The sequence below is a fragment of the Chrysemys picta genome, chromosome 20, assembly GCF_011386835.1.
Source record: "Chrysemys picta bellii isolate R12L10 chromosome 20, ASM1138683v2, whole genome shotgun sequence".
In the NCBI taxonomy this organism is placed as follows: Eukaryota; Metazoa; Chordata; order Testudines; family Emydidae; genus Chrysemys; species Chrysemys picta.
In genome coordinates, this window is record NC_088810.1 from 2163952 (window position 1) to 2190666 (window position 26715).

Here is a 26715-nt window from a genome sequence, read left to right on the forward strand (position 1 = left end):
AACCTTGGAACAAAGACTGAGTGGATGTCTTAAAAGACAAACTCGGCCAACCTAAAACTAAATTGGCTAAAGGAGAGGTTAATTGTTTCTGCAGTGGTGGGAAGAGGCAAATCATAGGTGGACAAAATCAAAACTCACCTCTCTCAAATATTCAAATAATAAGTTAAAAGCTTTATTAAAAGCCTCCTCTCCCACCACCAGACTGAGCGTTCCCCTTTACCCCGTTCTCTGAAAAAAAAAACAACAACAACAACAACCCTGGATCGATCCCAACCCTTCCATACTCCCATCTCATTGTAAAAAGGATAAAAAGCCCCTTGTTCTGTTCCCTTTCATTGTCTGCCTCAGAAACTGATTCTTTAAGGAGGGTGGGCTCCTCAACTAGCCCCCACCCTTCCTGGTCCCTTTCCTTAAACATTTCTTTCAAAATTGTGAAATGACCACAATATCACTCACAAAAATGGTTCATTGGAAAAAGCAGGATCGGGCCCAGACAAGCAGGCAAGCAACAGATAAAGAAACTGAAAAAAAAAAAAAAACAGGTTGGAAGCCCTAAGGGCATAGTGTCAGGAGTAAATGCAAGTAAGAACCCCTGGAACAATACCTAGGTAAAATCTGAGTTGATAAAGGTGTCATTTTGAGAGATAAACAAGTGATTTAAGGAAAGAGAGTGAAAAGTTAACGCTACAGAGGCTGGAGAGAATTAAGCAGTTAAACCTTGTAAAAATGTTAAGAACCTTGTTAAAATAATTCTTGGTTTCTTTGCAGCCATTCTGAAGGAAAAATGGGCCCTTTTCCAAAAGAATGTCTGTAAATAATCCAGGTAAAGAGACTATCTAATTAAAATCATTTGACTATAAACAATTTAGTCAGATTTGCTAAAAGAACATAGGGGGGGTTCTATTGGAACTTAACTGCCCCAAATGTATAAAGGGAATGTAATCGATGTACAGCTATGTAAAAACAAAGCAGAGTAAAAGGGATGTTAAGGAAAAGAAAATGTATGTATCCGTCTGTCTGTGGGAATACGTGAGGTTTGTAAAACTCCTGCTTTGTAGGTTTAAGATAAATTGGTTTTGTTTTGTTTATAATGCCACTAAAATCCATTTGACTCTTTAATTCAAAGTTGCAAAACTGACAGACCTTTTTGCCAGCACGGGTAATCAGTGTTGGTTGGCTTTGGGATTTGGTAGTTAACCCTTAAGGGCTAACTTGATTCTTTACAAAATTTAAATGTTTTCAAATAAAGACCAAGTCATGACTGCAGCAGGACAGTCAAAAGCAAAAGAATAGGGAGAGATTCTGGATTCTGTTTGTTTGTTTGTTTGTTTTTGTAACAAGATAGCAGATGAAAGCTGTAGTAAAGGAATAAAGACAGTGGCCCTCTGAAGCAACAGCAGGGGTGAGGTGCACAAAACAAAAAGAAGCAATGTTAGAAACACTGAGCCTTGGGATGGCTCTGTGTAATCAGACTGTCACTTTGATAAGGGTACATAAAACTCTGTAAGAACAAAAGAAACAGTTACACCGTATGTAAAAATGAATTTGGCTAATGTTTTAAAAGTTAAAGTATAGAAGGAATGTGCAGACGTGTGCCGTGTATATTATGGGGGGGAGGGGCGGGGAAAGAAACGCAAACAAAACATGCTACTTAATTAAAATCCTATTAGGGCTCCAAAGAAGCCACAATAGACTGTGTTTTCTTTTTCAGATCTGTGTGTGTTTTGGAAGCAAAAGTTAAAAGTAATCAAAACTCTGGTAAAAGTTAATTGTGTTCCTTTTAAGACAGAGTCTCTGAGCTCTGCTAATGGTTTTGAATCCAAAAGCCAAGCCTGTGATGATGCAAATTATCTAACTGATAAAGGAAGAAGAGAACTGCCAGCACAAAGAAGTTGCAGATAAAGAACATACCTGGTCAGCAAACAAATGGTCTAAATAAAAGGCACGGTACAACAAGATACCTTTAATTAAAATAAATGTAATGTTAATAAGTACCCCTGTAACAATGTATAGTGTGTATGGTTTTTGGAAAAAAAAATCCTTTATGGTAATGTTGCTTTTCAGCTGTTACCTGTAAACAAACTTAAAGCTTAACACAGCAGGAAAGACATTGTAACCTTGGTCTGCTGTAAAGGGAACACTGAGGTACACCACCTCATGGATTTAATGACTGAGCAGTGGGATAATTTCCCCATAACTCTTAACAGATAGAAGCCATTGAAACCTGGCCTGCCTATAGAACAAAAACACAGGAAAATATGGAGGTAATTCCTCTTGTTTTGCCTGCAATCAGCAAGGGTATTTGTAAAAGAAAGGAATATTTTAAGCAATAATGAATGCCACCCCAAAAGGGGTAGAAAAATGTTATTTTTGTCTTTCAGAAAAAGCTAATATCAGCTACAGGACAACCTAATAAAAAAACAAATAAAAGTGGGTATGCTTATCCATCCATGCCTGTTGCTCCAAAGCCCTGTAGTAAAGACATCTCACTAGGATCCTGTATGTGGGATAAAATGAATAATGACACCAAAGTACTGTATAATGGGCTATGTGCATGTGTTAATTCTTGGGGGGGAAAAGTGTTTTAAAAGAATGGAAGTGTTAGCAACCTTCCAATAGACAAATGTAAATGTAATGTAAGTACTGTGTTTACAAAAGGTAAAAAGGTAACATAGTTCCTAAAACAAACAAAAGGACAATGTGGGAAACCGACCCATTCATATTATACACGCAAATGGGAACATGTTAAGAATTGCCACTGCAGAAAGACATAACAGCTTACCATTGGTATAACATATTTTCTGAATGGTCTCCCACAACTACTGGCGTACTAATGTTACTAACCCTAATTGGTTTTGGTTTTAAATTGTATGTGTTTAATTTAATCAAATTTAATGTTTGCAATGTGCTGTTGGATAAAACAAATGTATGCAAAGCTAGAGCCACAGGCCCAAATCACCTCCCAGTATTTCCTATTACGTGGACTAAATAAGAAGTGACAGTGGCGATTCATAATCTTAGTGTCAAAAGGGGGATATGTAGGAGCAGGATAAGAATTAATGTATGATTTGATTTCATCCTGTCAGCCATCCTTTTTGAATAGCAGAAAGGAATGACAGACCAGAACAATCCTTATGGCTGATTATGGTCCCCCTTTTGTTTTAGAATAAGTTATAATGTCTACTATGGTTTCCTATATGTATTACAGAGTAGGCCTCTAGTTAAATATACATTTCTTTGTTTAAGGTTTAGTAAGTAAGAGACAGGATTCTCTATTGTGTCTATGTTAAGTAGATTAGAGGATCATTAAAGGCCTGGGTCTCAATGTAAATTGTCTTGGTTATTGATTGTAAAACTTAGCAAGGTTTAATTTGCAATGCCTTTTTGCTCCATATAAAATACTGCTGTTTGTATTCTCAATCTGTGTGAATAAGGAATGTATGCATCAGGAAAAGACAAGGTGTGAAGGCCATTGTTATAGCCAGAGTCAAGGAAGAAGAAGTAAAGAGACTTAAAGGACATCAAAGAATCATCAGGTACTGCTTACTATCCAGATGGCTGTTAAACTGTCTGGCATCACAGCGTGGATACATGTTTTGCAGTGTAAGAAGGCACCACCCCCAGCAAACCAATCACCTCAGGACCACACAGAGTCAATTTTGACTCCAGAAGAAGACGTAGAGGAACAGCCTGCAATACCTTACCATCTACGCTCTCGTAAGGGTTGCCAGAAGCAGACGAGGACCTAAAGCAAGGCTCAAAAAGAAGCAGTAGTGAGCCTAGCGCCTGCTGCCTGGTGGATGTAAAACCGTGACTGCGGTTCCCTCAGTTGAGGTTGTCAGAACCGGAAGGGCCTTGCCTCCAACATGAGCCTCTGGTGGCGCCTGTTCCTCCGCTGCTGGTGTCTTAAGGTCTGGGGAGTCCACAATGACAATTCTTTTATCCAGCAGCAAGTGTGGATAGCTCAGACCCTTAATATCTCTAATTGCTGGGTCTGCAGCCACATCCCAGCCCACTCTCAAGCTGGTGTTCCTGTCCTGGCAATCCCACTCAATTCCCCAGACCTCACTGGAGGACCTCGTTCGTTTAACAAAACATGGAACAGCAATGACACTTGGGAAGCAGTGGGAATAAATGTATCTAAATGGATAAGTGTGATGGAGGGAAAAGGTCATTGGTGTTGGGTGTGTAATGGACAGGGCTGGATCTGGGAAAAAGCCGTTGCCTTCAGCATATTGTGGCCAATGGTGTATGGGATTATTCAAACAAAACTAAAAAGGGGCGGGCTGGGTATGGGGATATGAATTTTTTCTTGACCGAGGATCAAACAGAAAAAAATCAATGTCATGTTCCCCCTCCAGTAACCTTAGTGAAAACAATAACATCTTTCAACACCATGCAAAAAGTCTCCTGAGGTTACAAGCAGTAGTTGAAATAATGGCAAATGAAACCGGAGAGAGTTTAAAAAAACCTGGCCAAAGAAACGGGCGATCTGACAGATGGCCCTCCAAAACCATCAGGCATTGGACCTTGTGCTGGCGGCCAAAGGAGGGACCTGTGCTCTCATTGGAAAAGACTGTTGTGTGTTTATATCGACGACACCAATGAGGTACTAGATCGCGTTAGCCACTTAGAACAAATTGCATATCTTCCCCATGAAGAGCCGAGTTCTTTATGGGAGTGGCTAAGTAACCTATTCAATTTCTCTGGCAGAGGAAACTGGTTGTTTCAGGGAGCCCTGACTATCCTGTTTGAAATCTTAATGATTTTTGTATGTTTTCAGCTAATCTCCTGTTGTCTCCAGAATTGTGTACGGTATGCCACCCAAGTGACTGCCCCAAAACAGAGTGCTAATATGATGATTTCGAAATATCACTGATGAACGAAGAGATAAAGAACGATTAATATGTGGAACCCAGTAATTGTTGGTCTTTGCGTAAGCTTGACCAAAAGGAGGGATTGTGAAAGTGAAATGAATTATATTAAAGAAATAGAATGAATTAAAGAATGCTGTATGTACCTTTAAGTAGAAATGAGAAATGCTGCAAGCCAGGGGGGCAGGAAAACAGACATTAACTGCTTAACTTGCCACTTAAGGGCAATTGGTGAAGCATTAGTCTTAGATCGATAAGAGTTAACAAGGAAGCAGGATATGCATATTATGCTCCATGCATATTTTACAATTTTGCTCTCTCTGTCCCTTTGTTTAGTTCACACCCTTTTATCTGTATAAATAAGACTGTTTGAATCTTGCATGGGGGCTCACATTATCTGAATGTATTAGCAGAGCGCTGTGCTAATAAAACAGAGTGGTCTGACAAACTATGAGTCCTGAGTCTAACTTTGACAACTTCCACCTTTGGGTTTCTGGAAAACAACTCACTCTAATACTTGGAAGATGCAGGGACCTTTGGTCTTAAAAAATGAACCATCAGGCTCATTAATTTGGGGGAAGTGCAGTGGTCCATTTATGAAATGTCTTAAAAACATGATTCAAAAAATCCTTCTGAGACGGTATTTTAATGCTGAGATCCCAATAGCCTTACTATAGAAATAGAAAGTAAAACAAAGACATTCTTGATCCGGGTCGATTAGAGCAGTGGTTGTCAATGTTTCCAGGCTACTGTACCTCCTTCAGGAGGCTGATTTGTCTTGGGTGCCCCTCACTTAGAAACTACTTGCTTACAAAATCAGACATAAAAATACAAGTATCACAGCACAGCATTACTGAAAAATTGCTTATTTTCTCATTTTTACCATATAAATGATCAAATAAATCACGACTCCCAGATTGAGAAACACGTATAGTATATAGAGCAGTATAAACAAGTCACTGTCGACGATGATGGTTGCATATGCTTCGATAATTAGTTTGGCAAGGCCTTCTATAGCAAAGTTACACACATTTTTACACAATATCAGGCAAACCAGCTTGGATCTCTCACTATTCATGTTTCTGTACTAATTGTGCTCTGCATCATTTCACAAAAAAGTTATTTAACTGAGCTTGAAATTTGTCATTATACTGAGATTTCTAAAAATACCCTTCTAGAAAAACTTCCCCCATTTGGCTTCCCAGTAAAGAAAAGGAGTTTATATAGCTTGTTTGTTTGAACTTCGAGGCCCATACAGTCCCTGAAATGACACTGCCTTGGTTAGTGTTGTGCCCCATTTCTCACAGTACTCATGATGGGTTGGATTGTCACAGCCCAGCTCAGCCACACAAGGGAGTAAATATTATCTTTTCCAAGTAGACCCCGCTGATATGGGGATGCCCCTTTAAAGGAAGGCCCCGGGACAGGTATGGACAGGGGAGTCCCTCCAATGGAGGGAGAGGTGAGTGTCAGAGGTAGGGTTACCATGCGTCCGGATTTTCCCAGACATGTCCGGCTTTTTGGTCCTCAAATCCCCGTCTGGGAGGAATTTCCAAAAAGCCGAACGTGTCCGGGAAAATAGGGAGGCATGGTAAGGGGACCGCCTCCTCCCCGGGCTCCAACTTTCCCGGCTCCCGCCGCTCTCCACCGCGGCGGGGGCCAAACCAACTGCCCCAGCACAGCAGCAGCCGGGGGGCGGGAGGGAAGAGGGGGAATGTGGGGTGCTCAGGGGAGGGGGCGGAGTTGGGGTGGGGGCAGGGAAGGGGCGGAGTTGGGGCGGGGGCAGCGTCCCGTGGAGTGTCCTCTTTTTGCACTATTGAAATATGGTAACCCTACCCCTGAGTCGTCTCTTTGCCAAGCTGAACGACCCTAATCTTTTTTAATCTCGCCTCCTCTGGAAGCCGTTCCGTGCCCTGAGATCAGGCTTAGAACGACCCCAGTGGGGACTTAGGCAGCACCGTGTCCCGGGCACCAGGCTGGGGGCTCTGGAACGGCTCGGAATAAAGTTCAGACAGGCCCCTCCTGCAGTGACCCCCTCGGGCCAGACTCTCACCAGGGCCAGCCTCTGACCTCGGCCCGCTCAGCCCCCTGTTCACACCGCGAGCTCCCCGCAGGGAGTGCCCCTGAACCATACACCTGTGAAAGCCGTACCCGCCCCCGCAAAGGGACCTTCCACCCAGCGTCACAGTCAGCAGTGACTCAGCCAGCGTGTGACACAGAAGGGTCGATTAGGCTACGATTATATCACGGAGGTAATGGAATCTGTGACTTCCAGAGACCTCTGTGACACTTTCTGCTTCAGCCCCGGGGCAGCGGGGCTGGAGCTGTCAGCCAGCGGGGGCCGCAGAGCTCTGAGCTACCGTAGGCAGCAGGGCCCCGTGCAGCTCCCGGCTGCCAGCCCCAGAGCACCAAACCGTGGCAGGCGGCAGGGGGCTCCCACTGTTCCCAGTCACTGTGGGTGGAGGGGGGCCCCCGCAGCTCCCAGCCACCACGGTGGTGGAGAGAAACCCTGAAGCTGGAGCTGCGGCGGGTACTGGACTCCCCCCCCCATGCCCCATTTTGTCAGGGTTATTTTTAGTAAAATCAGAGACAGGTCATGGGCTTCCATGAATTTTTGTTCTCCAGCTCCTCCGGCTGCCTCGTGCAGAGGATGGGCCCCGGCCATCAGGTGCCAGGGAGGGGGTGACTGAATCGGGGTGCAAGGACACATAGGGATGGGGGAGGAGGGCTTAGGGTGTATTAAACTCAGGACAAATGGCTGAGGGGGGAGGGAGGGTAGAAAGCAGTCCCAGAAGGTTAATAGGCCCTCCTCCCTATCAACTGGGGAGGGGTGACTATGGCTCAATCAGGTTCAGCTCAGAAGGGGTTACCAGAGGTCAGTTAGGATCAGCTGATTCCAAGGAAGGGCTGCCTGAGACCTTTTTTAAACCCTCCCCTGGGGGGAGAAGTGGAGGAGAGAGAGAAGGAAGGAGTCAAGCTACCAGTCGGTGAGTAGCAGTGACCGGGGAAGGCTCTCTGGGGGGGAGGCGGCATTCCCACCCATAAGGGAGAAAAACAAGCCTAAAATACTGGCTGAGAGAAGGGCAGACTGCCCCTGTGCAGCCCAAAGGGATTGTTTTACCCCAGGCCCATCTCACCAAGGCTAAAAACAGTGGAGGCTACTGAGATTGAGAAGGTGCCTTGCCACAAGGGACACATGGACATTGGCAGATCAGAGAATCTCAGGCTTGGAAGGGACCTCAGGAGGTATCTAGTCCAACCCCCTGCTCAAAGCAGGACCTACCCCAACTAAATCATCCCAGCCAGGGCTTTGTCAAGCCGGGCCTTAAAAACCTCCAAGGAAGGAGACTCCACCACCTCCCTAGGTAACCCATTCCAGTGCTTCACCAGCCTCCTAGTGAAAAAGTTTTTCCTAATATCCAACCTGGACCTCCCCCACTGCAACTTGAGACCATTGCTCCTTGTTCTGTCATCTGCCACCACTGAGAACAGCCGAGCTCCATCCTCTTTGGAACCCCCCTTCAGGTAGTTGAAAGCTGCTATCAAATCCTCCCTCATTCTTCTTGATGTGCCTGACTGAATGGGAGAGGCCAGGGGTCAGTCAGGGTCTGCATGGGGGCAGGCTCCCCAACTCCCTAACAATCCCTCCCCCCACTCCCAAAAAAACCTGTTCCACACTTCTCCCACCCGCACCCAACAACCCTCCAGGGTCACTCCCAGGCTCCTTCCCTCTCCCTCAGCTCCTCCGTTACCCCGACTCCCCCCAGCCTTTGCCCTGCTTCTGAGGGGTACGGGAAACACATTGAGTGATAATTCATTTAAACTACAACACAGCAAAGTTCAGTATTAATGTGCCTAGTAAGGAATCTAGTTATCAAAAAACATTTCCTGAATCTTTTTCCTTGTCTGTACTGTTACAAACATACTTGCTGACAGGTATTTTGAAATAAATTACCAAAATAATTGAAAGTGATTAGATATTGTTAGTTTGACAAAGAATATGCAGAATTTTGAAGAATTTTACAATATTGTGTGCAGAATTTTTAATATTTTGGTGCAGAATACCCACATGCGTAAATAATTTAAATGATCGTTAACAGAAATCAGAGGGGTAGCAGTGTTAGTCTGTATCAGCAAAAACAATGAGGAGTCCTTGTGGCACCTTAGACTAACAAATTTATTTGGGCATAAGCTTTCGTGGGTTAGAGCCCACTTCATCAGATGCATGGAGTGAAAATACAGGAGCAGGTATAAATACAGGAAAGGCTGGGGGTTGCTTTATTAAGTAGGAGGTCAGTCTAATGAGATAAATCAATCAACAGCAGGATACCAAGGGAGGAAAAATAATTTTTGAAGTGGTAAGAGAGTGGCCCATTACAGACAGTTGACAGAAAGGTGTGAGTAACAGAGTAGGGAGAAATTAGTATTGGGGAAATTAAGTTTAGGTTTTGTAATGACCCAACCACTCCCAGTCTTTATTCAGGCCTAATCTGATGGTGTCCAGTTTGCAAATTAATTCCAGTTCTGCAGATTCATGTTGGAGTCTGTTTTTGTAGTTTTTTGTTGAAGAATTGCCACTTTTAGGTCTGTTATTGAGTGACCAGGGAGATTGAAGTGTTCTCCTCCTGGTTTTGGAATGTTATGATTCCTGATGTCAGATTTGTGTCCATTTATTCTTTTGCGTAGAGACTGTCCGGTTTGGCCAATGTACATGGCAGAGGGGCATTGCTGGCACATGATGGCATATATCACATTGGTATATGTGCACGTGAACAACCCCGGACGGTGTGGCTGATGTGGTTAGGTCCTATGATGGTGTCCCTTGAATAGATATGCGGACAGCGTTGGCACCGGGGTTTGTTGCAGGGTTTGGTTCCTGGCTTAGTGTTTTTTGGTGTGTGGTGTGTAGTTGCTGGTGAGTATTTGCTTCAGGTTGTGGGGCTGACCTCGCAAGTTCAATTTTAAAATTCTTTTTTATGTTTTTACACTGTTAGTACCTTGAACTGAAGTGTGTTTTCATTTGTGCTGGAGAAAGATCAAAGGTGTTGTATAGATAGATTACAATGTTTAAGAGTTTATTTCTAGTTCCTGGGCAACTTAATAGGAAAAGAAAACACATCGCCATTGGAAAAAGGTGATAATGTATGTATTTACTGGAAACACACCTTGAGGTGTCGTACAGCTGATTGGCCAACATGGGTTTCCCATCTATTGTAATATTTTCTTTCCAATTCTCACTTTAAAAGCTTTTTGTCTTTCCTTGTTTTTATAAGGTAGTGCCAAAATGACTCTCTTCAATCACTTAGATATTCCATTTTTTTTAGAAGAATGTGTGACGGGGAAACTCAGCATCTTTAGACTTCATAACTTTTTCATGAGGAATGAGATGCACTTTTAATTTGTGTGTATATTTGCTTGTATATCATTTTTCAAAAGGCAATATAAATGAAAATAAACAAGTCTGTGGGTGTTTGAGGGGGATTGGTGGCACATGGTAAGGACAACGATATGGAGCAAATATTCTGCCTGAATTTTATTTACCAGTTAAAGTTATTAGTTTTTGTATTAAGGCCCCAAAACTTATATAGGAAAGTAAATGCAAAGTAATGCACATTGGAAAACCGAATCCCAGCTATACATATACAATGATTGCGTCTAAATTACTGCTACCATCTAAGAAAGAAATCTTGGAGTCATTGTGGATAGTTCTCTGAAAACATCCACTCAATGTGCAGCGGCAGTCAAAAAAGCAAACAGAATGTCGGGAATCATTAAGAAAGGGATAGATAATAAGACAGAAAATATCATATTGCCTCTATATAATCCATGGGATGCCCACATCTTCAATACCACGTGCAGATCTGATCACCCCATCTCAAAAAAGCAATATTGCAATTGGAAAAGGTACAGAGAAGAGCAACAAAATGTTTAGGGGGCATGGAACAGCTTCTGTATGAGGAGAGATTAATATGACCAGGACTTTTCAGCTCGGAAAAGAGATGACTAAGGGGGGATATGATAGAGGTCTATAAAATCATGACTGGTGTAGAGAAAGTAGATAGGAGAAGGAGTAAATAACACTTTCTTAACACAAGAACTAGGGGTCACCCAATAAAATTAATAGGCAGCAGGTTTAAAAGAAACAAAAGGAAGTATTTCTTCAGACAACGCACAGTCAACCTGTGGAACTCCTTGCCAGAGGATGTTGTGAAGGACAAGATTATAACAGGGTTCAGAAAAGAACTAGATAAGTTCATGGATGATAGGTCCATCAATGGCTATTTGCCAGGATGGGCAAGGATGGTGTCCCTAGCTCTCTTTGCCAGAAGCTGGGAATGGGTGACGGGATGGATCACTTGATTCCCTGTTCTGTTCATTCCCGCTGGGGCATCTGGCACTGGCCACTGTCAGCATAGAATCATAGTCCAACCCCCTGCTCAAAGCAGGACCAATTCCTAACTAAATCATCCCAGCCAGGGCTTTGTCAAGCCGGGCCTTAAAAACCTCCAAGGAAGGAGACTCCACCACCTCCCTAGGTAACGCATTCCAGTGTTTCACCACCCTCTTAGTGAAATAGTTTTTCCTAATATCCAACCTGGACCTCCCCCACTGCAACTTGAGACCATTGCTCCTTGTTCTGTCATCTGCCACCACTGAGAACAGCCGAGCTCCATCCTCTTTGAAACCCCCCTTCAGGTAGTTGAAGGCTGCTATCAAATCCCCCCTCATTCTTCTCTTCTGGAGACTAAACAATCCCAGTTCCCTCAGCCTCTCCTCATAAGTCATGTGCTCCAGACCCCTAATCATTTTTGTTGTCCTCCGCTGGACTCTTTCCAATTTTTCCACATCCTTCTTGTAGTGTGGGGCCCAAAACTGGACACAGTACTCCAGATGAGGCCTCACCAATGTCGAATAAAGGGGAATGATCACGTTCCTCGATCTGCTGGCAATGCCCCTACTTATACAGCCCAAAATGCCGTTAGCCTTCTTGGCAACAAGAGCACACTGTTGACTCATATCCAGCTTCTCGTCCACTGTGACTCCTAGGTCCTTTTCTGCAGAACTGCTACCTAGCCATTCGGTCCCAATCTGTAGCAGTGCATGGGATTCTTCCGTCCTAAGTGCAGGACTCTGCACTTGTCCTTGTTGAACCTCATCAGGTTTTTTTTGGCCCAATCCTCTAATTTGTCTAGGTCCCTCTGTATCCGATCCCTACCCTCTAGTGTATCTACCACGCCTCCTAGTTTAGTGTCATCTGCAAACTTGCTGAGAGTGCAGTCCACATCATCCTCCAGATCATTAATAAAGATATTAAACAAAACCGGCCCCAGGACCGACCCTTGGGGCACTCCGCTTGAAACCGGCTGCCAACTAGACATGGAGCCATTGATCACTACCCGTTGAGCCCGACGATCTAGCCAGCTTTCTATCCACCTTACAGTCCATTCATCCAGCCCATACTTCTTTAACTTGCCGGCAAGAATACTGTGGGAGACCGTATCAAAAGCTTTGCTAAAGTCAAGGAATAACACATCCACTGCTTTCCCCTCATCCACAGAGCCAGTTATCTCATCATAGAAGGCAATTAGGTTAGTCAGGCATGACTTCCCCTTCGTGAATCCATTCTGACTGTTCCTGATCACTTTCCTCTCCTCTAAGTGTTTCAGAATGGATTCCTTGAGGACCTGCTCCATGATTTTTCCAGGGACTGAGGTGAGGCTGACTGGCCTGTAGTTCCCCGGATCCTCCTTCTTCCCTTTTTTAAAGATGGGCACTACATTAGCCTTTTTCCAGTCATCTGGGACCTCCCCCGATCGCCATGAGTTTTCAAAAATAATGGCTAATGGTTCTGCAATCTCACCCGCCAACTCCTTTAGCACCCTCGGATGCAGCGCATCCGGCCCCATGGACTTGTGCACGTCCAGTTTTTCTAAATAGTCCCGAACCACTTCTTTCTCCACAGAGGGCTGGTCACCTTCTCCCCATATTGTGCTGCCCAGTGCAGCAGTCTGGGAGCTGACCTTGTTCGTGAACACAGAGGCAAAAAAATCATTGAGTACATTAGCTTTTTCCACATCCTCGGTCACTAGGTTGCCTCCCTCATTCAGTAAGGGGCCCACACTTTCCTTGATTTTCTTCTTGTTGCTAACATACCTGAAGAAACCCTTCTTGTTACTCTTAACATCTCTTGCTAACTGCAACTCCAAGTGTGATTTGGCCTTCCTGATTTCACTCCTGCATGCCTGAGCAATATTTTTATACTCCTCCCTGGTCATTTGTCCAATCTTCCACTTCTTGTAAGCTTCTTTTTTGCGTTTAAGATCAGCAAAGATTTCACTGTTTAGCCAAGCTGGTCGCCTGCCATATTTACTATTCTTTCTACACATCGGGATGGTTTGTTCCTGGAACCTCAATAAGGATTCTTTAAAATACAGCCAGCTCTCCTGGACCCCTTTGCCCTTCATGTTGTTCTCCCAGGGGATCCTGCCCATCTGTTCCCTGAGGGAGCCAAAGTCTGCTTTTCTGAAGTCCAGGGTCCGTATTCTGCTGCTCTCCTTTCTTCCTTGTGTCAGGATCCCCTGACAGGAGAGGATCAGGACAGCAGACAGGATAGTGGGCTAGATGGACCTTTGGTCTGTCCCAGTATGGCCATTTTTAGGCTGTTATGACTCCTCAAGGCTTGGGGTGGGAATATCTTGCTGTGTTACCTCCTGATTGTTCTAAATTTACACACAAATGTAAAATATGGCTCTAAACTGGGCTTTATCTATAATCTTCTTTCTCCAGAAAGGAATTAGATACAGTGCTCCTGTTAGCTATTCTCAACAGTTGACAATAAGGGGTGAATATTGGCCTCATTAATATTCACCCCTTCTTGTCAACTGTTGAGAATAGCCCACTTCCACCTTCATTGAATTGGCCCTGTTAGCACTGACACCCTCCGCCCCCCCCCCCGGGTGAGGCAACTCCCATCTTTTCATGTGCTGTGTATTTATACCTCCCTACTGTATGTTTCACTCCATGCATCTGATGAAGTAGGTTCTAGCCCACGAAAGTTTATGCCCAAATACATTTGTTAGTCTCTAAGGTGCCATAAGGACTCCTCGTTTTTTCTCTAACCTAGTGGCTCGCAACCTTTCTAGGCTATTGTTCCCCTTTCAGGACTTTCCTCTCTAGAAAACTACTTGCTTACAAAAGCAGAAATACAAAAACTAACATCACAGCGTTTTTTCAGTCAGTGTCTGACTTTTCTCTAAGCCAGTGGCTCTGTATGCCTGGTACACAGACGTCTTCAAGGGGGTAAATCAACTCATCTAGACATTTGCCTCGGTTGTCAACAGGCTACAGAAAAAGCACTGGTCAAGTCAGTACAAACTAAAATATCAGACAATGACTTGTTTACCCTGCTCTATAGACTATCCACTGAAATGTAAGAGAAGTTTAAATACTGACCCTGCAGATGGGAACACAGGGACGTGAAAACGTCCCACCATCAGCCCTCAATACACACACAGACACACACACACACACCCTCAACACACACGCCCTTGACACACCCTCAACACACACACACACCCTTTACACACCCTCAACACACACACACGCCCTCAACACACACACACCAACAGCCCTCAACACACACACACACACCCCTTGTCTACCAATGCTCATGTAAGCAGAGGTGTTCCCCCAAGTTTCCCCTCACCTGGAAAACTAAGACAAATCAGAGTCCTGCAATGGATACGGGAGTCTGGAAAGGTTGAGGGTCTAACCCACAAGATCCTGCTCCCTCTGAGAGCTGGGGATTGAGCCCCAGTGTCCTGGCTCCTGGCCCCCTGTTCTCACTCACTAGCTCCTGTCCCAGAGCTGGGAAGAGAGCGCAGGAGTCCTGACAACCCGTTTTAACTACTAGACCTCACTCACTCCTCTATGGAACCCAGGAGTCCTGACCCGCAGGCCCCCTACCTCCTGCATTAACCCACTAGACCCCACATCCTTATGGAACCCAGATGTCCAAGGCCCACCCAACCCTGCTCTCCTGTGCCCTGCTTCCACTCTATAGACCCCAGGCATCCTGGCTCCCACCCCCACGTCTCTAACCGCTGGTTCCCGCTTCTCCCAAGGACAGGAGTAGGATGTAGGAGTCCTGCCCTTAATCGACATGGCACCAGGAACAGAACCCAGGAGTCCTGCCGTTCCGTTCCTTTGCTCAGACCTGTGACCCCATGTTTCACCCCAAGCCTTCCAAGGGGAGCTGGTATCGCTCATTCCCCTAATTCAATTTCCCGGCAGGAGGGGAGGAGAATTTGTCAGCGTGCAAAGAGCCGGCAAGAGGAACAGGAACGTACGGACTGTCCCAGGAGACGTGTGCAAATCCGTTAAAGTTTCTATATTGCATCACAGCAGGTACCTGAGCCCGTCTATAAAAGGAGAATGAGACACAGGGACAGCCCCGGTGTGACAGGAAACAGGGAGAGACGGGCACAGCTTTTCCACTCTGCAGAATTAGTCACCGACTTCACCCAGGCAACTTTACTCTAAGGAGCATTTGGTAAGTGATCCCCCTCTGGTCTGTTTGTGCTCTAATCATTAGATCCCAGCCCCCTTCTGAAGCCAGGGATACACCCCGGGTGTCCTGGCTCTCAGCCCCTCCTTCTCTAACCACTAGACCCCACTCCTCCACCGTATGACTATTAATGGAGGTTTTGTATTGAGGACTGTTTGCAATGGCACGCTCTCACTTTAATGGACTGGGGGAGAGTGGGGTTTCCTGGTCCTGCTGTCTGGCTTGGGGGCTCTGCAGGGAATTGTGGGAGCAGTGGCAGTCTGCTAAGAACCAGCCTAGAGCAAGGTGAGCTGAGTTGTCTTGCTGCATAGAGAGCAGCCTGCTTTGTCTCCCTCTGGTTTGTAGTTTTTGTGGGTGATTGTCCTGGATCCCCAGAAACAGAGTCACCTTACGCTGCAGCATTCTGGCACGAGTATTTGAATTTTGCATCTGACTTCTCCATGTGGGTGCCACGAACATACCAGCCTCAAAGGTGTCAGAGGTGCAGCTACCCCAGAGCTGTGGCCAATGTCTCTGAGGTTTCAACCCACCGTCAATGGGTTCATGCATGTGCAATCTCTCTTCTGATCTCATTTCAGCCTGTCTGTGATAAATCCCCCGGCCAGAGATTTGGCTGCATCCAAGACCCCAGCACCGATCTACTGCTTCCCCATCACCATGGAGGCTTCTCTTGTCGTCTGCATCCTCGCTGCTCTCCTGGCTCCGGGTGAGTGGGGTCTGTTCCTACAGGGGCTGATTTCCTAACTTCTCCAATGGACCCACAGCTCAGAGCCGCCTGCCGGGTGAAACTGTTACTGAACGTAACCGAAAAGCAGCCACAGGATAATGGGGGCTGAGCTAGGGGCATCGGAGTGACAACATCCATGGAGAGGGCTGGAAGTTATAAAGTCCCCGTGACAGTGAATGAAACAATTGTGGAAATGGGAGAAAATATTTATTCTTTAAATCACTGACTGGGTGTGTTTCAGAACCGGCCAGAGGCCAAGGATATTCCTAAAGGGGATTTTCCCCATGAGTTTGTCTGAAAGGCAGATCTGAATTTCACTCACAAGAGTTGAAGATGATATAAAAGGCATTTTACTCTATCCCCAGATGGGGTTAATGGGCCGCAGCTCCGTTGGTGTCAATGGACCTCAATTTCCTTCAGGGGAAGGTGAGGGGACAAGGAAGGGACAAATCGAGACCCCTCATGTTCTCTCTCCTTAGGGTGACCATATTTCCTTGTGCTGAATATGGGACACCTGCTCAAAGTACTCGTATTCCAGCGGCAATCAATCAGAACTGTGCAGTATAAACGTCCAAATTAACGTCAAGCTGGCAGAGCTCCTGATAAAAAGAAATTGGGCGTAGCTGGATTCTTTCTACTTACCTTCTTATCTTTAAGGCTTTATGGTTTAGACAGGGAGGGGTGACACACGCACACCCACGTGGGGGAGGTCACACACACACACACACACACACACACACACACACACACACACACACACACACACACTCCCGTACACCTCTTTCACATGGGCGGTGGGGGTGACCGACTGACCCTCCTCTCCCTGACTGGTGCTCTCCACCCTCCATTACTGGCTGGGCCCGATTCTCCCAGTACCCGGTGCTGCATCTTCCCAAGACAACACGTGGGGGAGGCACAGGGTCAAATTCCCCCCGCCCCCCCAGATTTCTGCCAGGGTTCATACTGGAACATGGCCAGCAGCAGCCTTTTGGCCCTGTGTGGGAGGGAAGGGCTGGGAGCTGCTGCCAGCCACAGGGGATGTTGGGGGGGCGGGGGGAAGAGATGACCTGGCTTGTGTCTTTGCAGAGTTCATCTCTCCATCCCAACCCTGGTTTCCCTGTGGCTGGAAGCTGGCCACAGACATAACCCAGCCATCCAGTGCCCTGGTTCCAGCACGGACAAGAAGGGGTTAAGCCCTAAGGATGCAGTTTGAACCCGGGCCAGGGAACCTGACCGCAGGGGCTTTAGCGAACCCGGCCAGAGAGGTGTCTCAGCAGGGGCGGGTGCCAGGGAATGGAGCAGCCCCGTGTTCCCTGGGGGCAGGACCCAGGGTGGGGTGGGGGTCCAGTGAAGACGTTGCTAAGGTCCTGCTCCAGGGATGCTGTGAATCCTGCAGGTTTGGGGTGGGAACAGGCTGGAAATCACTTCTCCCCCACCCCCCAACTCCAGAGCTTAGCTGAGGGGCGGGGCGCCTTCCCCGTGCCAGCGCTGTGCGGGACTTTGGCACATGCTGGGCTCGGCTCCTCCTGGCCAGCGCCCCAAGCCGGAGGGTCTTTGGCTTTCCCGGGACACCGGCCCAGTCAGAGGCAGTGGGTGGAGGGAGGAGCTGCCGGCCAGGCTGTGGTGAGCTGAGCGCTCGGACCGGGGGCTGGCTCTCTGCACAGCGCTGGGAGCAGGACCTGCCCCACCGGGGGGATATGGAGGAGCAGCGGGGCAAGGGGGTTGAGGGGCAAAGCAGGGAGAGGACAGCGAGAGGGGGAGCATGTGAAGGGCAGCAGAGGTGACACATAACCAGCTGGTGCCTCCCCGCTCAGCAACCAGCGCCGGCCGGAAACAAGACGGAGGGTGGGACCCAGCTGTCTGAGAGCTGACACGCAGCGGGGGCTGCACTGACAGACCAGCGGGGAGAGCGTCCGGCCCCGCGCACTGCATCTTCGCCCCACCACCAGCCTTGCACACCCACCCCCATCGTCAGCCACTGGACCCCCCCCCCACTCACCGCTGGTGGGCGGACGGCTGGCGAGCAGGAATCCGGCCAGCAGCAGGACCCGCCAGTACTGATGGGGGAGACAGTAAATACGGGACATTTTGTCTGTTTTTAAGAAAAATTTGGGGCATCTGCAGGAGGCCTTAAATAGGGGACTGTCCCTTTAAATACTGGACGTCTGGTTACCCTCTCTCTCCTTCTCCAGGGACCTGTCTGCAGTGTGAGGTTTGCGCTGGAGTAGGAAACAGGTGCACGGGCAGCATACAGACCTGCGCCGCTGGGCAAGACTCTTGTGCCATCTTACTTACCGAAGTCATAGTGGGTAGGTGAGATGGACCCTAACCAACCTGGGTCAGGGAGGAGGCTGGGGAACCAGGACTCCTGGGTTCTGTTCTACACCTTCCTCTGGGACGGGAGTGGGGTGGCTGGGTTCAAACGGGCAATGGCTGGGAGCCCGGACTCCTGGGTTCTGTTCTACACCTTCCTCTGGGACGGGAGTGGGGTGGCTGGGTTCAAACAGGCAATTGCTGGGAGCCAGGACTCCTGGGTTCTGTGCTGCACCCTGTGGGCTAGTACACCAAAGGGGTCTCAGTCTCGGTATTGCAAGCAGTGGGGCTCACATGAAAGGCCCAGGAAATTCACAGTGGCTGCAGCTTGGCCAGTTCAAACACTGTCCTGGCAACAGGTTGACGTGCCGTCAGTAAAGGCAGACACCCGGACGGTGTGAAGAAGAGGTGATAGGTAGAATACCACCAACATGACATCGTTGTGACTAACTGTATGAACTGAACAGAAGGAGTTTGCTGTAAGAAAGCGTCTCAGACATTTTTACTAGCAAAGCCGTCGTAAATATCAGGGAATGATTTTCTATTTCATTCACGGCAAAGAGGGGGAGGAGAGAGAGCCAGATCTTCCTCCCCCGGACAGAGCCAGCTGCCCTATGGCGCTCTAAGGAAACACCACCGCCCCCACAGTGCTGCTCCAGGGGGCAGAGCCGGTGCTGGGGCAGGGAACTCGGGGACGGGGCTCTGGGACCCCAAAAGTCACAGCGGCTGCAACTGAAGCCTCTGGTGGCCACATGTGGCCACAGTAGCTGCGCTTGGGAATCAATCCAGGTGACTAGCCAGCCCGTGGGCTGGGGCCCACTCACGATGGGATCCGCAAAAGCCAGCACAGCCAGCAGAAGCCACCTAAGCCAGTAGGAAATGCCGAGGAGAGGTATGGCATAAGCCCCACCCCTCACCCAGAGTTCAGCCCCAAATCCGCACTCAGCTCTGGTTGGGCTCCACAGCCGGGAACCCCTCGCCGGGAGTCGGGAGTCTGGACCGGGTCAGCCCTTCATTGTCAATGGCGGGTGTGGTAGAGAAAGGGCTGCCCTGAAACCCCAGTGGCTGGGCACTCAGACGGGCCATGGGGGAGCCAAGTTCAAATCCCCACTTGGCTGAAATCCGGCTGGGGACTTCAGCCCAGATCTCTCCCCTGCTGTGGTCATGCCTGGCTCTCTGGTCTCCGGGGGGGTCTCTCCTGTTTGAAAACGCTGCACGTTTCATGAAATAGTTGAATATTCTCTGGAACCTGATTCTCCCACACCAATGGGGAGCGTCCAACCCTGGGTATATGGGGGCAACCTCCCACCCTGCCATCTCCTGTCATGGCTGGGCTTTGTACGGGGTCCGGATCCGGTGGGTGTGCTCCAAGGGCGTCCCCTGGATCAGGCCCTACAGGTGATATTGGCAGGGGAACGCCTAGTCTGTGAATCCCGCCATGGCTAAGGGGTGGCTGGACGCCTGGCATTGGGATTTTGGCGGCCCGGCACGTACCCCCTGGTGGGAACTTTGGCGGCAAAAGAATTTTCTGGGCAGGAGATTTGGTTAGGCAGCAGCTGAGTGGGAAGCTGGATGATTTAAGTCCTCTCTGTGCCTCAGTTTCCCCATGGGTAGAGGAAGGCTAATGGCACAGGGCATCATTGTGAGGTGGACGTCAATGGGGTGGGAGTGGAATGGAATAAATCTGTCTTCTCCTCCTGTGCAGTGGGAATTAAGAGACAGAGCGTTCACAAGGGCTGCGTGACGTCCAGCCAATGTAAAGCCGACCTCATCTCTATGAATTTTGGGAGTGAAATGACAACAAGGACAAGCGTCACCTGCTGCGTGAGAGATGCCTGCAGAACTGACAACGTTACGTGTAAATCTCCCCATCTCCGCCTCCCCTCCCCGTTCCCCTGCACCTCCTGTTTCCTGGAATGTACCCCACCTTAACTTCCTGAGTCTGGTCATCCTGCCCTGCAGGGGGCGCCCCATTGGATAACACTGAGCCACTGGGGGAGGTGAAGTTTGGTGGGTGGGGCTCTAGGCTCCCACCAGGTGTGAACCCAGCTGACCCCACCCGGGGCGGGATCCAGGGCTCCCTGCTGCAAACCTCTCCCCTGCCCCTGCTGCCTCCAGCGACCCCGGAGCTACAGCTCCCCCTGCAGGGGGCACCCAGGGCTGAGCTGTGCAGCCCCCAGCTGCTCTCCCTGCCCCGACGCCGCCTGGGGCGCGTCCCCCGAGCTGACTGCGTTTGCTCCGCTTCTTCCCAGTGCCCCCGGCTGACACCAAACCCAACGGCCGGAGCTGCCGTGGCTGCTACAGGATGAACACTGATCATTGCAATGAACAAACAATAGCGTGTACTGGAAACGAGACCCAATGTATTAACGACACCGGGACCATAACGATTGGTAACTTCAATTCTTTTATTCTGGGGTTATTTTTCCTTTGCTCTCCCCCCTGCAGGGCAGAAGCGAGATGCTGGGTTGCTAGGGAAAGGTATTGGCTGCAGGTCAGGACACCTGGGTTCCGTTCCCAGCCATAGGTGCTGGAGCTCGGGTTGCTGGGGGTGGTTTCCATCATATGCAGGTTTTGCAGTTTGGTTCCATGGCTCTCAGCACCCCCCACTCTCCAAACTGACCCAGCGTGCCTGTTCCCAGTGTATCCCACACACCACCTGGGAGTGGGGTTCTGCCCCGTCTAGTGGCAGAGACCACTCAGAGAGAGAAAATGAGTCTGGTTTAAAACCTTAGCTAAGCATCAGTTGGCTTTTAGCTCATGCAGTAGGGACTCATTCACTAAGCTCCGGAGGCCCCAGGTTCAATCCCGCCTGCAGACGACCAGGGTCTGTCGGTGGTACACCAGCACTGGCCCCCGGTGTGACCTTGGACTAGTGTCTTCCCCTCCCTGTGCCTCTGGTGCACCTCCATCCATTGCCTGTGTCTAGTTTAGCCTCTAAGCTCTTTGAGGTAGGGACTGGTTTAGTCCTGGGAGCACCTGACATGCCAGGCACTGACAGACCCCAGTGAAGATAAGGGACCTGTGCTGTGCTGGGTGCTAAAAACTCATAGGAAGATATAGTCCATGCTGCCGAGAGTCGCTGTAGGCATAGTGAGGATCATTGTCACCATTTAAGTGGTGGGGAAACCGAGGCACGGAGCAGTGCCGTGACTTGCCCAGTGTCACACAAGAAGCCTGTGGCAGAGCTGGGATCTGAACCTAGTTTTGAGGAGTCCCATCATGGTGCCTTAATTCACTACAAAGCCGCCCTGCTTAGAGATCCCAGCGCTGCCACCAGCACTGAGCTGCTGCTTTGCTAAATGAGACGTGCTGCTAATCCAGGCCTGATCCAATGTGAGTGCTGTCAGTGGACTCTGGCTCGGGGCTGCAAGTGACTTGTTCAAGGACACACAGTGCATCTGCATTGGATGGGGAGGGCATGCGGGGCCAGGCAGGCTGTGGGGAGTTTGGATGGGCCCCAAGGAGGGGGAGGCTGTTGTATCCTACTCCAGCTTGAGGAATGGAGCTGTTCTCTTGACAACAATCGCCTGTCCCCCAACCACACACAGGTGGAAAGCCAACGGAGATGGTCATGAAGGGCTGCGTTTCTGCATCCGTGTGCTCCCACTTAAAAGTGGGTTCGTCGGACTTCACAGGGATCAGCTTCAATCTAACCAGGAACAAATGCACAGAGGCTTCCGGTGCGGCAGGCATTGCTCCGGGACAAGCCGGGCTCCTCCTCACAGCCCTCGCTGGGCTCCTCTTGCTGAAGCTTCTCTCCTGATTCCACAGCCGGTGCAACGGTGACATTGCAGTGAAATACACCCTGCAGCCTGCCTTAGCCCCTCTCCCCCCGACGGGTTCTCAGCTCCCGCATGGACTCACATCCCCTTGATGGTGCTGCACTGAATAAAACACACTGGAGACCAAACTCTGGAATTGTATTTATTTCAAATGGAAAAAAGTGTGTGTGTGTGTGTGTGTGTGTGTGTGTGTGTGTGTGTGTGTGGTGCCATCAAGAAGCCTGTTAGGAACATAAGAGTGGCCACAGCTAGTCCAGTGTCCTGTCTCCGACAGTAGTACAACCAGAACTTCAGGGGCAGTGCACAGAACACAATAATTTAGGACAGACCCACCCTGGTCTTCCCCTCCTGGCTTCTGGCAGTCAGGAGTTTAGGGACACCCAGAGCAGGGGGCTGTGTCTCCGAGCATCTTGGCTAATTGCCATGGATGGCCCTATCCTCCAGGAACTGATGGAGTTCGTTTCCTTACCCTGCTATACTTTTGCCCATCCCCTGGCAGTGAGTTCCACAGGTAAATTGTGCATTGTTGGGAAAAACACGGCCCCGTGTTTGTTTGAAACCTGCTGCCTGTTCATTTCTTTGGGTGACCCCTGGTGCTGTGGGACAGGGGAAATATTATTTCTCTGGTCACTTTCCCCACCTCATGGCATGATTTTCTAGCCCTCAGTTGCATCCGTCCCTCCATTGTCTCTTTGCCGAGATAAATGGCCCTAATCATTTTAGTCCCACCTCCTAAGGAAGCTTCTCCATGCCCTGAGATTAGGTTCAGAAAGACCCCAGTGGGGAAAGCAGGTACCACAGGCTGGGGGCTACACAGCCCAGGAGAACGTCAGTTCAGCCTCTGATGGGGGCTGGGAGCCAGGACTCCTGGGTTCTATCCCCGGCTCTGGGAGGTAGGTTGAAGTGGGGAGCTCTGGGAGCCAGGAGTCCTGGGATCCATGCAGAAAGGACTGAGGGTCCGGTGACTGTCACACCCTTCCCCACAGCACAGTGCCCGTAGCCCTGCTGCCACATCTGACCACAGCGAGGCCCAGCCCAGGGTGTGAGCAGGTCTCGGATCCATCTCCCCAGCGTCACCGCAGAGGACAGTGGTTTGGAAGTGAAGTGGAGCGGGGGCAGGAAGGGGGCCGCGTCTACACTTCCAACGGGGAATTGTGGCTGCTGGGTTCTCTCCCTGCCGTGGGGCGAGGAGTGCGGGCCAATGGCTGTGACGGAGGATCCCAGGAGAGCAGTACAATGCCTACTGCCCTCACCCAGGTGCCGCTCAGGAACAAGCCCTCACCTCTACTTCTTTATCTGCAAAATCCAGGGCCTGGGGCATCCGCTGGCACCCGACAGGGGTGGGGCGGGAAAACGCCTTTCCTTGGAACAGGACTGGACAGACACCAGCAGCTCCAACAATGCCAACGCCGGCATCTCCAAATGAACCCGGGGGGCCTCCAGCCAGCGCTGCTGCAGAGCAGAGAGAGCAGGGGCTTTGCTGATGCAGTTCCCCCTTTCCCACCCGAGTGGCCAGTCAAAGTTCGGCCAAGGTTAATGTTGGACCAGGTGGAATTGCAAAGCCCCCTGCTCCCGCGCTGGAGATGTGAGTCTCACTGGCTCCAATGGCCGTACTTGGCCGCCTTCAGCCAGGACCCAGGACGTCAGCTCTCTGCCCCACCTTAGCAGGGAATCCAGGGCAGGACAGAGCATGGCCGGGGATGAGCTCCCAGCCCAACGAGGAGTGAATTGCAAGCTAAGACATACGTGGGTGTGAACGTGACATGTTTGTTCCCCTTCTTGTCCACTAGATTGCCACCCTTTGGAGAAAAGGCGGGAAAGGCTAAGAGCACATGACCAACTCATCTATCTACCCGGCAATGGGAGGTTATAAAAGGCCATCTCCCCGGCCACTCAGGGCTGTCCGCCCGAGAGGCAGCTAGTAACACCCGCTTAGGGTTAGGTTGTTAGCCCATAAGGTAGGCAAAGTCCATAACAGCTCTGGTCTTCGGGGTAGGGCTACCTACCTGCACGCCATCGGCTGTCCTTCCAGAGCACGTACACACGCACAGGGCGACGTGGGGAAAGAAGACCAGAGTGGGAGAAGGCCGACGTAGCTGTTCGGAGCCCCGTTTTCACGAGGAAGGCCAGCCAGGGAAAAAGCAGCTACCTGTCCTTGGTCCTGTTGCCTCCTGTCCTGCTGGGCCTGCGAGCATCCATCGTTCCTGTCGTCTGCGATGGTAGAGTGACATCTTAGCACTCCTGGCCACTGACCTTTGTGCTCAGGGTGGGTCTGACCTTCATGCTCTTGTGTTAACTGCCGACGCTGGTTTGTATTTGGCCCCTGTAGCAATGCAGGACTCACCCCGCGGCGCCTCCTGCTGGTCGTCTCTGGGAATTAGCATTTCCAGCCCCTGGAGCGCCCTCCGCAGGCTGGTGTCCCGCTGCTGCTTGGCCCACGTGTCCCTCCCAGGACTCCAGTGCCCCGTTATCTGGAGTGCTGCCCCCTGGCCGTACATCCCTCAGTCTCGGGGTCTCCCCTCCCTGGGGAACCCCTATCCCCACCTCGCCTCAGTCATAGGCTACTGGCAGTCACCAGCTAGCCCCCGCACCCTGGGGCAGACTGCAGTGTCAGCCACTCATCATAGGGAAGGTTGGGTCTGGACCTGTTGCCTCTCTCTGCAACCCAGTGCCTGTATGGGGCCTTGGACAAGGCCTTCAGGCACTAGGGGGCAGGACCCTTCTCCCCAGTGTCGGCCTCGTGGTCAGGGTCAAGTCCGGTCTGCCAGGCCTCGTGCCAGGTGACTTTTCCCTGCACTGGGCCCTCTGTCCAGCCCCCCACCCCCAGCTCTACCCAGCCGCTCGCTGCGCTCGGCGCCAGTGGCATGTGTGGCAGGGCCGGTGCCCGCTGTTCTGGCTTCGCACCCGCAGCTCCCTCTGCAGCTGGGCCCTGGCTCCCCATCGGCATGGCTGGTCTGCGCTGCTCCAGCTCCCGGCTCCCCCTTCTCTGCCCCCAGCCCAGCTCGGGCTGCTGCTCTCCCCTTAACTCTGCCCTACCCTGCCTCAGCCAGCCCCAGCTCACACAGAGGATGGGACCCAGACTCCTGACTCCCTCACTGGCCTGCCCGCCCTGTCAATCAGGCTAACCTGGAGCGCTGGCCTCTCCCCATTGGCCCCGGGGCCTGTCAGTCTCAGGATCTTGCTTTGTCTTCGACCCTTCCCCTTTATTTTAGTACTGGGAGAGGGCCACCCCCCCAACCCCCGTGCCACGTGTCAGTGAGGGGCCTCAGCCCCCCGGCACTTCCACGTGGAGCTGTGAGGAAATTTCCCATCACAATTTGTTTTGTTTTTTTAATGGAAAATCAGGTTTTTCAACTCAAAAAATTTCACAGCAGGGACCTGTTTTCCTCCAATTTTTTCCATTTTTGTCAACCCCCCTCCACCAAAATTATGTTTTTTCCCCAGTTTTTGGCCATGTTCTCTTCATTTGAGTTTTTTTGGTTAAAAATTGGTTTGTTTTTGACAGTTTCTGGCCAAAAACTTGTTCCGATTTCAGCCCAAACCAATACATTTTCCACCTGGGTTTTTTTTTTTTTGCTGAAAACTGTTTCTGTTTTGACAGTTTGGGCTCAAACCATTTCTGGTTTAGGTAGAAAATTCTTCATGTTTACACCAATAATGGTTCAGTTTGTAGCCAAAACGTTTCCAGGTTTTAGCGCTTTTCAACCAACATTATTTTGTATTTTCAGCTTGAATAATTTTCATTTTGGGCTGAATGTCTTTTGCCTGCAATTTCCTGCCAAAAGTTTTGCGATTTTCAGATTTTGGAGGTTTTCAGGGTTATTTTTTTTTCTGATAAAATCTGACGTTTCCTCAGGGTTGGGGGCGGGAATCCAGCTCTACTCTTGCATAACATTTATGACAGTGTGAGGGAGCTGGGGCTGACGGACAGGAGAAAGAGACACAGAGAATAAGCCCAAAATAAGTCCAGCTTGAAACCAGCGCTGTTGTCAAGGTCATTGATGGAAGCCCCTGGAATGATTTTTGCCATAATGGTAGAATCTCAACTGCATTAGAGGGCCCTGGTTCTTCTTCATGCCCAGGTCCCGCCGTTCCGCTCTGCATTTAAACGGGGCTTATCCCTCCCCAGGTCCAGCACTTTGAGGTACCAAGAACTTTGCGAAGGTTATTACGAGAGCTGGTGGAGGTTGGCAATATTGTTATAACTTATAAAATGAGAAGGAGAGACAGGCCCTATGACTTTCCCAAGGACACAGAGTGATGGGTAGAGCTGGGAAGAGAACCCAGGAGTCCTGGCTCCTTGTCTGCCACCTCTAAACCACTTGACTCCCTACCTTACCCTGAGCTAGGGGAGAATGCAGGAATCCTGGCAACCAGATTTAACTACTAGGCTGCATTCTCTCATCAATCAAACCCAGGAGACCTGACCTGCAGGCCCTCTTCCTCCTG

The 26715-nt window shown here is 49.7% G+C and overlaps 1 protein-coding gene across 1 annotated transcript; it reads left to right on the forward strand.

The window, feature by feature from the left end:
- Positions 1 to 7752: 7752 nt before the first annotated feature.
- On the forward strand, positions 7753 to 22384 carry LOC135976719 (phospholipase A2 inhibitor gamma subunit B-like). The gene is made up of 7 exons (XM_065573877.1): positions 7753 to 7861; positions 15279 to 15426; positions 16020 to 16147; positions 18361 to 18477; positions 20187 to 20339; positions 20734 to 20874; positions 22033 to 22384. The coding sequence occupies exons 3-7, from the start codon at positions 16099 to 16101 to the stop codon at positions 22245 to 22247; spliced, it is 675 nt and encodes a 224-aa protein (XP_065429949.1). The 5' UTR covers positions 7753 to 7861; positions 15279 to 15426; positions 16020 to 16098; the 3' UTR covers positions 22248 to 22384.
- The last annotated feature ends 4331 nt before the right edge of the window (positions 22385 to 26715 follow it).